General features: G+C 41.1%; 1 protein-coding gene across 1 annotated transcript in view; it reads right to left on the bottom strand.

Moving 5' to 3' along the window:
- The window catches only part of CADM1 (cell adhesion molecule 1), a 180,623-nt gene that overhangs the window by 18,153 nt on the left and 148,276 nt on the right, over window positions 1–14,194 (bottom strand). The window contains exon 8 of the mRNA XM_050715013.1: window positions 13,327–13,398. Within this exon, the coding sequence (XP_050570970.1) occupies window positions 13,327–13,398 (72 nt within the window). The remainder of the gene's footprint in view (window positions 1–13,326; window positions 13,399–14,194) is intronic.

Genomic DNA, 14,194 nt, shown 5'->3' with positions numbered 1-14,194 from the left:
CTTAGCAAATCCTGGCACCAAATGCACGGTTATCTCAGCTGAACTGAAGTACTGCGGCGGTGAGCACCCTGTGTCCACAGCGCCCACCTTTCAGCATGGCACTGCAAGGGCTGGCCAAAAGCTGATGGAAGAAACCCCCCCGTGTGGCCCCTGAGGGGCTGGGAAGAGCAACTCAAGCTGATTCAACTGACAGGATTTGGGTAGCACAGCAGGATCTCAGGGGCTTCTCAAGCTCCACTACTGCGGTAAGTGCTTTAGTAGATCAACCACCTTTGATTTCTATTGCCATGGAAAACAGCCTCACCTACATGAAAAACGCTAAATTGTTTATCTATATTTTCCTGTAACATCAGTTACCTAAAGCTAACAAGTCCTTTTTTAAGTTGTTATTTAATTCAGCTATGGTACCATGTTCATTGTCTTTCACTGCCTTTAAGGTCTTCAGGACTTTCCCCAGGGGTGATGATTGGGTTATTAACGTTTTTGCCTTCATCTGACTTTCACAGGCATCAGTGTAGAGTGTGATGAGATGTCACTTGGGACTTTTATTACCTTGCCATGACTTCCATGGCAGTAGCTACAAACTTACTGATATTGAATCTTGACATTATACAAAATGTATATGGGGAGATCAGCAATGTATAGAAAACAGAAGTATGTCTGAATGCCTTGAAGTTTTACATAAAGTGGAAAAATACATCCATGTAGGTAAACTGGAAAAAGAACTGCTTTTCCCTCCATTTGGTAGGGGCAGTGCTGTTTAACCCCAACTTTACTCAGTCCTCCATCTGCCTATATTACCAGATCAGTGCTTTGTTGGGAGAAAGCAAGAAAAAAAGATAGTTCAGCACTACAGACTTCTGGCTTATGTAATTTCATATCAGTAAGAAAAACAATTGATTTATCAAACTTAAAAAAACTAAAATAGCAAACTCAAACATGGATTAGTCTTAATTAGAATTTTCAGAGGTTTTGGTTCTTCAGCTGAAAAGCAAGTTTGTGCCAAAAAACTGTATGCTCAACTTTCAGTCTGAAGTGACTATTTAAGCTTGCTTTAAAAATGTAGGAAGCTAAGGAAGCTGTCAAGCTGTTAGCTAGACTTCCTTGAGCAGATGAGAAGGGTTAGTTTGCTAGACTGCTATGCTGATAAGAAAGTGTTGCTATTTGTTTTTAAAATCTCCTTCTGCAGTGTAATAATGAAAACTTCCCTTCTGACCTCCAAGGCAAGGGGCTTGTCTGCCAAACTCCCGCAGAATACCAAGCATGCCACTCGACTCTGGTGCACCTGCTGGAGGCCACCTCTTATAAACTTGAATTAAAAAAAAAATGCTGAAAATTTCATGCATCTCTTAAAAAATTAAATTTGAATTCATATTTTCAAAAGACAGATTCCTTTTTAATGTTTGAAATGATTACCCCAGTAATCGAGATTACTGAATAAATTATTTGCTTCCTTTGCGCTCCTCTTACACGTATCTCATTCCTCCTGGATTTTGGGAATCGGTGGTGGCCTGGAACCACAATAACTGGCTATGAAACTCACAACTGAAATGACAAGACTAGACAGACTTTCAAGTCTTAAAAACTATGTTATATTTATGAGATCAGTCCACTTGAAACATGGTTTTCCCTTGAAGACTACATTTTCCTTTTTTTCTTCCCCTTCCCAGGCTTGTCTTGCCACTCAGCAGTGCTGAGAAATAAGATAAACAGGAATGTGATACCAACCGTGAACTGCTGGTTCTGTCGTCGCCGTTGTGTCTACACACGGGAACAGAGGATTGGAGGAAGGGAAGAAACAGGAGGAACAGCATGCAAAAAAAGGGAAAATGGAAAAAATGGAACAGATAATATATGAGCAAGCTTTCAAAGAACATTGCGTGACAAGCAATAATAAAATGAAAGGCAAAAAGCATCTGAAGTGAGTTGCACTGTTTAGAAGACATGCCTCGAGTTCAAAAGCTATGAGCCTGAGGAAAACAGTAAATTTTTATTTTTTTTTTCTCCAGGACCTTGCCAGAACAATTACTGGTGGTTGCAAAGTCATGGGAACATGAGATGGGGAGAACACCAACACCAACTCTTCTGTTGGTAAGTACCAAAACAGAAGCTCAGGACCAGCACACAGAGCTCCAGCACACAGAGCTGATGCTTAGAAAATATTTTTGTTTTTACACATTCAAACATTGCCTTCACCAAAACGCTCCCTCCAGCATCCAGTCTAGGTACCTGATCACCTGGCAGGACACAGTGAACGAATCTGGTTTCAGTTTCTTCTCCTTCACAGTGTAACCCGAGTCCAGACCATTTGTAGAGTTGGCAAACAAATGACAAATCTCATTGCACACTAACTGCATACATGGCCTTTTTGCCTTCCTTATGCTGAACCACGCGCCCACAAGCTGCATCTGTTTTCAGTGTAAAAAAAGTTGTTCTAGAACGGACAAATGCAAGTAGATATTCCCAGTTCCTCTGATGTGAAACATGTCCTGAATTCTGGAGCTGAGTTTCACTGGGTCACACCCTCAAACTTTTTTTTTTTTTTTTGTGGTCAACAGTTATTTATATTATATTAATTTTTTGGGGGGTGGTTGTTGGTACGAAGCTGACTTTACTTCATTGACATTGCAAGCCACGGGAAATTTCTTGGAGTTGCCAACTCAGTTTCATCTCTTCAAAGGTGTTTGGAATGTGCAATTCTACAGACTGACCCAAAGTCAGTGTCTTTTCTAGACAATTCCATTCTGACAGTGCACTATGCTATTTCAGATACCATTGGGTCTGAATCACATGTCATTCATGTTATCTAGAGTCCCATTATTTAGATAATGAGAAACTCAACTCTCATCTGGTTCTACATATCCTCCTCCTGTTTGCTAGGACCTATCAGTTGCTCTTATTAGACAGACTTGTTGGCTGCTTGCTGTAATAGTCTGGCTCTTCAGAATATAACCATAACTTTGTGAATACCTATCAACACTCTTAAACTGACAATAAAGCCCAGATGTGGTAATTCACAGCAAAGACAGGGCTTCACAGAACTCTGCTTGGTTTGATGCAGGCAATGTTTAAATGAAGCGCTCTACCGCATGTTTTGCGAACTAGCCTGGGACTTCAGTTTTGTAGCAACAATGGACAATTCACATTGGTGTTTCTGCTAATTAACTGCTGTCTGGAGAACCCTAGGAAGGGTAGCCTTCCTGCACATTCAGAAAAAGCAGTGGAAAAGTGAGGACCCATTCCTTTTTAATTTAGCTGAGGACAGCCCTAGTCCGGTTTTCTGAAGCACCAATGAGGACAAGAATCATACAAGGAATACACAATGCTTACAGATACAAGGTCTACATGCTTTAATTATAAAAGCAAAACAAATAAACCCTGCACAATTTAACAAACTACACCAAAATTTGCATAACAGATTATCAAGCTGTCATTAGCCTGTTTCCACTGCCAACATATACTGTTCTCATCTTGGCAATCAAATCTAACACACACTTAAATATGCTAGCATTTGTTCTCCTGCTGGGAACTCTGGTGGAGGCTGCAAGGGAAGCCTTCCAAAGCACAGATGAGAACAAGACTGGGACTCTTCTTTGTTTCTGAGTAGCAATCCTCAAATAATGCCTCATTTTTTTAACCAAGCAAATGGTGAAGGGGAAAATGGTGGTGAAGGTGAGGGGGGAAGTTGTGTTTAGAAAGGATTATAAAACTGAGTATTAATTCCTGAGATAGCATCTTGGCATCTATAAATAGTCTCAATTTACTGTCTTCCTGAAATAAAAAAAAAGTTATGTCAGCTTTTACACTAAATAGAAAAACTGCTGAAAGCAAACTCGTATTCACGTGCTGGAAGAGATATTAGTCAAGAAACAGTGCAAACTGGACAGTGCATCTCGCTTCCCCATCTGGGGACAGAGACCAACAGGTTACAAAAAATAAAGTTCTCAAGCAGTTGTAAGTGCGAACAAATATCCAAGTCAAACAACATGTTGGCTGCAGCTGGAATGACAAAGTTATGATTAGCAAATGGTTTGGATGATTGCAATAGGAAACACAGACCAGTTAAAGTTTAGAATGAATTGTCTGGAAGTCCAGTTCAATCCCAGAGTCTTCTTTGAGAACGATTGTAAATACACAGTGCTCCAGAGAGGAATAATCTCACGTTAAAATAAAGCAAAGGATACACTCCAACACACACACACTACTACAGCAGTTGCATTACAAAGGAGAGAAAAATTGCCATCATTGCTTTGGTATGAAATTAATGAATATATGTAGAACTGTGCATGCGCCAAGCTCCATCGCTGTTCTGCCTTATGTACGAAGGAATATCCCAGGCCCTGCAATGTTGCTGCTAAGACAACCCAGAATTTTAAGACAGACTGGCTAACTTTAAACCTTTTTTTTTTTTTTTTTTAAAGAATCTTTATATGCCAGACCAGACATACAGAACTCCAGCGATCAGACTTCTGCCCCAGACCCTAGATGAAAAATCATCTCTCCTCTCCTCATGTATGGAGTGACAAGGAAGTACTTGATATTTTTCTGACTTAACAAAGGTTTAGCAAAGCCAGTGAAAGACTTTGCCATCACCAAAAAGCACCGTTCTGGTTGTGAGTGACAGGTGTGAACTGCAGTCACACAGTCGCACAAAGCTGATGCATATCATTTCAAATGAGTTCGTGCTGAACCAGGGCTGTTTTACAAGATGTGGCAAAGCAGAAAGGATGAAGAAAAGCAGAGAAACAAAGAAGTTCCATGTGGCACTTTTGACCTTAAGATGAAGATGAAACAGACAAGGCTTCTTTTCCTGATTTCCATCAGGAATACTCAACAAAAGTTGCCGTATGTAGAAGTATAACAAATGTAACGGTCTTTCAAAATCTACCTGTATGTAAGTTCACTAGAGGACTGATTCATAATTAAACAGGGGAGCCAAAATAGAACTACTGGCCTCCATAAAGCTCCACTTTTCACTTAATAATGATTTCTTTTTAGTATCAGTGGTAAGAACAGACTTTACTGTGGCCAGCTCTTGAACGAGGAGAGTAACATACACTGTGCTGTGATACAGATGGTGGCATCTGCCAAACAAGAAAACTCGGGCAACACCCAACTTTTACGCATTCACCGCTTTGTTAAGTAGCTACACAGCCACACACACATATCTGCATGCATTTATGAAATTACTGCACAAAAGCATCTGGGCAACATTTAATTGAGCTACAAGCTCCACTGTTATGCCTTCTAATTTTTTCAAATGGATTGTCTCCAACTTAAAACTGGTGGCTGAGTGTGACAGACTGGGCCTTTAAACCAGTCCGTAATTAGTCCACAGCCTTGAACAGAATGAGCACGATGGAAAAAATTAAAACCCTAGTAGCTAAATTAAATGCACAAACTTGAATGCTTATTTTCTTTTTTCAATTGAACTGCAGTGCTACAGCCTTAGAGAAACACACTGATACATTGGAGCTTAACAACACACAGCTATCGCAAAGAGCATTATAGCAGCACCTAATCAAAATAACAGCAAAACACACATTTCATATAAAGCTTTTTTTTTTTTTTTTTACCACTTTCAATAGATATTAATAACTATGAATATCTACTTGATACTTGACCACTGACTTATGGAGCTCTTATTCTTTCTAATTTTCTAGACTACTTCACATTTAGTTACCAGGACAAGCACAGATCCCTTCACAGTACTGTTTTCACAGCAACCTTAGGTATCAGTGTTCTGTACTATAAACAGAAGATTTCTGCTTTATTTCAAACCTTCAAGGCAAATAAAAAAAAAAACCCTACGCAAATCCTCCTAATTTCCACTGACCTGTAACACCTGTTAGACATTAACAGTCATGTTAACTTTCAGCTACGTTGTGAGACAGTTGTCTGAGGGGCAAAAGAGCTTAAAAATCCCCACAAAGTGAAAAACCAGGGCAGTCCTTCCTGTCTCCAAATATTCCTCAGAAGGATGGATGAAAATGTACTGTGCATTATGATCCTATATGACAGACCTCTGTAAAGTGATTCCAGCTTGTGCTGAAAGCTTTTGTACATGGGCATGTTGCAATGCACCCCAGAGACAATTTGATTTGCAGAGCAGATGTTTCACAAAAATAATCACAAACTGTATGGAAGCTGTGTGTGACAAGCACAAAAATATTCCTAAATCAGTGCTGCAGCTCAGGCTATGCCTTCCTATGTTTTTCCAGCAAGCTCTGAAAGGATTTTGTTTTTTATTTAAATCCTGACCTCCTGAATATAGTGTAAAGGACCTTTACAGACCCAGCTGCAACTTCATGCAGCAGCCAACACCAACCTATGCAGGCTCAGGCATTCACCCACGCCGCTCTGCTGGCACTGGCCTGGCAGCACCTTGTGTCCAGAAAGCTGGCCCACCACGCTGCGGCATACGAAACCTGTGCAAACGTTGCCCCTGTCTGTACTCCATCCATGCTCAGCTCAAAGGTGTCCCAGGGGATGGGGTGACCTGTGCATGGCTCCCTCCTGCCCTCGCTTTCCTGAAGATACAAGTTTTCGGCAGGACACAAGGATGGTTTCTGCATCACTTTCACTGCATTATCACCCATAACACCAGGCATGACAGTACCGTGTCTGCTACTGCCTGTAAGAGGTACCAGAAGACTGGATTTTATTTTATTTTTAACAGGCCTGTGAGTTATTCTCTCTTCCTTTATTCCTTTTAATGTGGTCACATACTGGATGAAAATGTCAGAAGAGTGCAGTATCATCTGTAAATTAACTTGACATTTTACCAGGGACATGCAGAAGCTTCAGCTAAAAGCAAAAGCTAAGCAATAAATAATTTGGGGAAGCAAATCACCACACCAAGTCTCCATGCAACCAGCCCCAGGAGGCAGGCGGCACCTGGCCCCACACGAGTCTCCCCTTGGGGCTGCCGGCACCACGACCGCTCTGAACATGGCAGGGGAGAAAGCACCCAAGGAGGACGTGTGTGGCCCACACAGCCAGGCTGGAGCCGACCACAACCATCCTTTTAATCTGACAGGGGAACAGACACGCTTGCTATTTATGATGAAACTATGTGAACAGCACCACCAGAAACAAACACAAGCAACCATACCCGATCAGATATAAAGCCTGCGATGCTGCTAGTGCACATCTACTTCAGTAATCCCCACGTTGCCTCTTCACCTCCTACAAACCTGCTGCAAGGTAATTTGAGCAAAGAATGGCTTTTATTGCATTCTTCCCACCCACCACCTTTTTGGATTAGTGTTGGAATAAATCCCATACAACTGTAGTTTTTCCACACAACCAGATGTAATCAGAAAATAAAAAACTTCTGCTAAGGATAAAATAATCATTATCCTCATTTTAAAGTTTTCTGGCATGTGAATTCATGGCCTGAAAATGTCACCATTTCTTTCTCAATAATTTAAGATTTCTATATGTTATTACTTCTTAGGTAGCTAATATGGTATAAAAATGTGGTTTTTATATGGACCATACAGAGCTGGCATCTACACAGCCTTTGTCAAGTAGACACAAAGGATCTCCGCCCTCATTCACTTCCAGTAGGGTAATACATGGCCCCCATGGGCAAAAAGGAGAGCTCAGCCAATACATGAGACTTGTTAAGATGCAACATTCAGATTCAGCATCACTTAACAGTTCCTGTTGTGGAGCTTGCTGACTTTAGAACAGCTTCGAGAGAAACTGAACTTGCTTGGGCCTGCTTACAAAAAAAAACCACCATCCTGGAGGAACTTGTAGCGTTTTGACAGCACGAGCTCAGTGCTTTTCAGTGGATCTCATCAGGGGGCATGAGCATTCTTGGGAATTTTTAAACCAGAACCACTGCCTGCAATGCCTCAGCCCCCCGAACATGCACACCTGTTACTGCATATTCTAAGGGATATTTGGTTTTAAAATAGGGTTTAAAACTGCACTAAAGACATGCAATAGTCACATCTGCCAACTGGGCACTGTTGCAAGATGGACAGCCTGGGCTTCACAGAATCAACAGCACCCAATGCAAGGCTTGAAATACTGGTAACGTGCATGCATGTTGCACCCTCAGGTCTCCACTAGAACGGTTGCCAAGACACCTGCAAGATCTAGCTGCAGAGAAAGTGTGATAAATGCAAATTTGGATGTACAGGATGTACAAATTCTGTAGATCCTGGGGTGTGGAAGTGTGCTAGGCAAGTCCAGAAGGCAGCAAAAGAGTGTTTGAAATGGCACGCTAAAACACTCCATTCTTCCTTATGCCAAAGATGAGGGCTTGATTATTATTAAGAACCTTTATCTCCCAGGAAACAACAGCTGTCCAAAACCACTATTTCAAGTAACAACTCTAGGGGTAATTCAAATTATGCGGTTTGCTCTGCTGTATCATATTGTACATCTTAATGAACAAAGCCACAAGGACAATTTGAACTGATAAAAAAGGGCTTGCCGGTGATAACAGCTGAAACACCAAAGGATGGTCAGAATATCAATGCAGTTGGAGGATATACTAAAAAGATCAAAATGTCACGCAGGAAATCTTTTCAAGCACCTACACTGAAGCAAAGCAACAGTGACAGAGGAAAAGCTTTAAAGGTCGTGCTGTTTTGGAAACTTCACCACTGTTCAGCTTTTCCTTCTCCTGGAAGAAAGAAGTACGTTAGCTTTTCAGAGTTTAGCTGTGATCTTCCCCCAAAACTCCATGCCACAATACTACTTTATCAGCTCAGCATGCCTTTGCAGGTCAAGTCTACAGCAGCGCTGGTACAGCATTTTGATTTGTCAAGCAACAGCAGCTGCTAAAGGCACCCTGTGCTCTACACAGTGACTTCAGGGGGCTAGGGAGGGATTGTGAGCACAGCCCAGAGCTCACTGCACCCCCAAGGCTGGGGAATAATGACCACGTTACACCATATACCTACACGTTGCATTACTTGCCCTCTCCTGTTTGCTGCACCTACTGCTCTGGCTCATATTTACTGAACAGTGTCTATCACCACTCAGAGATAAACTCTTTGAGGCAGAATTGCATTTCCCTGTCATGTCTGAACACAGTTAGAATAGAAATACTGTATGTAAGCAAGTACAAAAGATGTCTGTTGTTGGAAGCCGCTCAAAATGAGTAACTTACCATGCATGTGGAGTAGCAAATGTAGCCCTTTGAGATTGTTCTGTTAGATAGCTTTAGCAGGGAAAAATGAAGCCAGAACAAGTTATCTCCAATAACTCAAAAAGAATAATTCCAATAAAATTTTCTATGGGCATCTAAAAACACGAGCTTTGGACATAAGAATTTGTTTCAGTGCAGGTCTCTTCTCTCCATTCCTCCTCTGCCCCCCCCCCCCTTTTTTTTTCTGATTAAATCAAAAATTTGTTTTTCAAAACTAGTCTGTGGCTTCAAGGGACACAAACTAGGCCAGAATTATAGCAGAAATGGGGAGTGGACGGGTGGGGAGACAATGGTGAAAGAACATAGATTTAAAACTCTCCTCATCCTAAGCAAATGTTTTTAACCTGGCTGGAAGATTACTCGCACCTTGCCTGGTGGCGGAAACAAAAAACGCTCCCATCTGCTAACAAAGCCATTATGCCACAGTAGAATATTTCAACAGTTTGGTGATGACAGGAATTAAGTTATCAATTGTCTCTCGAGGCTTTAAAAAGTGTTTCAACACTGCTATGCTATGTAATTCTAAAGATTATGTTAATTTGACGTGATTTTTTTCATCTACAAAATCTCCTACCTATTGAGAGAAGTACATTTCCAGGCTTCGTACCGCCTGGCAGTAGAAGCCCGCATGACCAGCAGCAGCTACTAACGTTCAATGCAGGCTGGAAGCAGGAGTTAATTTTGCCACCCGTTCATCAGACCTGGCTATCCAGCCACACACGGCGGGCTGCCTGCTGCCTGCAGGAGCTCTGACCAAAGTGCCCAGCTGTGTGACCTTTAATCTGGGGCAGGAGGAGCATACATTACACTCCACCAGTGCAGCTTTCAGCATAAGATAAATACAGCCACAGCTGCCTGCCAAAGATGCAGAAACATCCAAAGACAGGGATTTTAGAAAGTTGTCCTGGCATACTGGTTTGGTGACTACTAAAAAGGTAAAATTCTTCACAGCATCATCCACTTCACTGGAGTACAGGCACGTCACTTGGTTAATACTTACAGAAAACATACATATGCACGTATATGCACAAAGAAGTGAGGCTAAATGTTAACTCTTCTTTGTGAGAAATGCTATTAACTTGTGGGCAGAACACGTGAGGGCACATTTTAAGAAGGTTCAGCATTGCATCAGTGTCAGGAGAGAATACAGAAATCTCTCTTATCAGCTTCTTGTTAGCAAACCTTCTTCCTACATACCACAAGCACTAACTGCTGGTATCAACGAATAATTTTAGATTTTCATTACATTTCTAGCCTTGTCAGTAGTTCAAAACCAATACTGAAATTCATCAAGGAGGTGACTGAACCTGTCCAGGTTTTGCCAACAGGAGGTCAGCAAGCTTGTAGATTCTCCATCATTGCAAATAAAGATGTGAGAAAAGCATAGGCCAGTCACACGCACCTGAAACCAAAATACTTCTGCTAGGCTGACAAAAAAGCAACCCACAATTCTGCTTGTAAAGGAAATAAAGAACTGCGGTCAATGAATCTTACTAGTGTGCACTGAATCATTTTTCAATTTAGTCATACTTCCTTATAGCGTAACAACCTCAAAAAGGGTAGTGCTGAGCCTGCGTTCAGGGAAAGGGTTTGCTCTGATGGAAAGTTACCCAGGAGGAATAGCTGGGGAAATATCAGGTCAGAAAGCCCTCACTTCCTGAAATACCATCATTAACATGGAGTAATGTCTTTTCAGGGACAAGAACCCACAGTGCTAAGCTCAAGAGTGGAAGAGTAAGGAGCAGGGATTTAACCTTCATGGATGTACACGTCCAGGCGTTTGATCACTGACAGCAACCAGATGGTGACAACTCACCTACTGCACCTGGGAACATCATGTTGCTAGCTCCCTCAAAGGCTAAGGAAATCCTGGGATCCTCATATGTCTGAAGAAGTAGTAGGAACTAAATTTACATTACGAGGGCTAACGTTTGAATGCTGGACGGGAAATATTATAAGGGGAAACAGGCTCGAGAGGAAAGAGTAAGAAATTATTCAAAGTAAAGAGAAAATTGAGTTTCCTCACATTTTAAGGCAGAGTCAGTGGTGCTCTGGTGCACTGTGGTTATGGATGTACACAGGGGACTGAGGAAAAAGTCTGGGTGAAGAAGACTAGGTTAGAAAAGCCTGTATTCTCCATGTTCAAAGCAAACTTCCGTGGGATGACTTCAAAAATGGTTTCTTACAGCTTTGGATAGGGTCTTGGGAAGCACCTGGCTTTAGTCATGAGGGTGCTGAGCCAGGTCCTGGGGAAGTGCTGGACACCACTGACTTGTCAGCAAGGCAGAAACCCACCCCGCTGTGCCCAGTGCCACAGCTGAGCCACACGGTGACAGCAGGAAGAATGTACCTACGTTCTCACCCAACCCAGGCAGGAGTCTAGGGCGACAGCCCTGTTCAATTTCAAGGAGAATCCACCTCCCCTTCTTGTTTTTAACAGAAAAAAAGTTAGGAAACTACTGCAGAGGAGAGCTTAGAAGCCTAGAGGATACTTAAAATTCACAAACAAGTTGCAATGATTGCAGCAGAAGAGCAAGCAATAATACTGCTATTTATTATTAACAACTACTACTTCAGAGTTTGAAATAGCAGGTGAGGTTGGCACACACTTTTACAGTAAGTCCTCAGGTGATCCCTGAAATGACAGGCTGATAATAACTCAGTTCCAGGGAAAAGGACAATTGTTAATGTTAGCAGGCACTGACATAAACATGATGGGGTCAATCAAGCATCAAGACAAATTCTTCCTTTTAGCCTTCTATAATTCACTGAAAGCATTAACAAATTACTGTAAAACAAAAGAGAACTGTATGCATGTTTCTTTACACTGACAGACACTGGACCAAGTTTCTCTGCAAAAGGCTCTTAAAGAGACTTTGAAATAATAAAGTTTAAGAACTACTCTGAAATGAAAATCGGTTAAGAGATTAAAAGCAGAACTGAAATAAAGTGACTAAATCGCAAAATGGGGAAGTATTCACTGCAGAGTGCCTCAAGCATCCGAACCTGGGTGCCTGGAGTTCAATATTATTAATAGCCACCTGGAAAGAGGAAGACAGAAAATGGCAAAGTCCAGACAACACAATGATATATGGAAGACAGCGCACAGAAAGTGCATATTAAGGCACATTGGAAGAAAGACTTCAATTGCTTGTCCATGCTAGTGGAGTCTGATTTGGTTGCAAAAAACCTCAGAAGGAAAAAGCCACAAAATGCCCTGAAGAGGACAGTTAGAATCAGCTGAGCAAAATCATAAAAGCAAATAAAATGTGACGGTATTTACAAAGGGGATGGTTTAGAGCAACAATAAACATTATACCATTAGCTATTCAATGGTCCATTCTCACCTGCAGTTTGTCACTTCTACCTCAAAAAAAAAAAAGAAAAAGAAAAAGAAAAAAAAAGGCAAAAGCAGCAGTTGAAAAAGAAAACATCAGAAAAATGACAATGCAAATGAATACAGAGAAATTAGAAAGGGCTTTCTTATGAGAGGAGAAAGTTGGGTCTAGTGAGGAAATATGATGCATGTGTGTAAAATAAAGGTGTCTCATGATCACCTGGTTGCTTCTGTTCGTCTTTTCTTACCAGATAGGCATAAAGCTAAATTCTAAAAGCCAGCTCTTCAAAAAGGTTCCTACAGATACTTTTTGACTCAATAAAAAAAAACAAACTGGTGGAATTCATTTTTCTGTGAGACTGAGGTAGACAGCTTATTACAGAAATACACAAAACACCTATGCATGAGAAAAAGCATCTCTACATTAGGTGAATTAAACCACTAAAGACCAAACTTTATGCTTCCAAGTACAAATTGCTCAAAAATTGGTACTGACGGGGTTCAGGGTGAAGCAACTCCCCGTGTTAACTGAGTTCTAAGGCTATTTATATCCTTCATTTGAAAGTACCCAGTTTTTGCCACCAGTAACTGAATTAATAGCGTTTTCTGACATGGCAATTTCCATGTTTCAGAAACACCTGCAGTAAGGACTATCCAACTCGTTGAACTGCCGGATTAGGACTCGCACAGTGGGTGTATTTGAGAAAAAAAATCAAATGACTTGTTTGTTGTTTTTCCCCAGGCTTCAAGCTCTGCTTAAATACATAAAAGACAATAAACATTCAGGACATTTCCAATGGTTATGAAGGTACCATACCTGTGATGGTGGTAGGGATGGTGGTGGTAGTGGTGGTGGTTGTTGTGGGAGGAGGGATAGTTGTGGGGGGATCTGGATAAAATATAAAAAGGAAAATAATAAAAAAGCAAATTAAGAAAAAACAAGCAGAACACAACAGTGATCAATAATGATCAGAGAAAAACGAGGACGCTAAGAAGCAGCGTGGCTGTTGGGTGCCCTTCCTCCTCTAAAACCAGGTGGTGGCTTTCCAGCTGGCTTTAAAGACAAAGGGCCAGATCCTCAGCAGCTGAACATCGCTTCTAGCTCAATCCGCATCGGGGAGCTATGCAGAGACATACTCTAGCTGGAGAATCTGGCCCAGAAACTCTCCCCCCTTTTAGCCTTCTACAATGCTAAACAAAATAAAAATAAATAAAACCCAGCATAAATTAGTCAATGAGAGAGAGAGAAATGGAATGGGAGAGCTGTAAGAAAAATAAACTGCACACTTTCCACAACAAAAAGAACAGTTTACATGTACAAAGAAAGACACAATGGTGCTTTGTTGTTTGTCTACATATACATTTGAAAATCCAGGTGGGAGGTTTGTGTGAGGGGCCCTGCTGTGCTTAACAGACTAAATATCAACAGCACATGAATATATCTCACTTTTTTTCCAGGGCTGTTAACTTCACTATTCTTCCTCTATGAATACACGTCAGCAGGATGTTAAAAACTACTTCAAAGATAGTAATAAATACAAAGAAATGAGAACATCATTACTAAATATCAATTTCAAGGTACAAAAAAAAATCACCAAATCTTTTTATAAAAAAGCCGATATTTTTCTGACAATTTTATTTGAACATTCTTGGTTTTGCTCATAGTGCATCATTAATGAGAAACA

This window comes from Cygnus atratus, chromosome 22 (genome assembly GCF_013377495.2).
Source record: "Cygnus atratus isolate AKBS03 ecotype Queensland, Australia chromosome 22, CAtr_DNAZoo_HiC_assembly, whole genome shotgun sequence".
NCBI lineage: Eukaryota > Metazoa > Chordata > Aves > Anseriformes > Anatidae > Cygnus > Cygnus atratus.
Note: the sequence above shows the minus strand (reverse complement) of the source record. Positions and strands in the feature narration are given on the sequence as shown.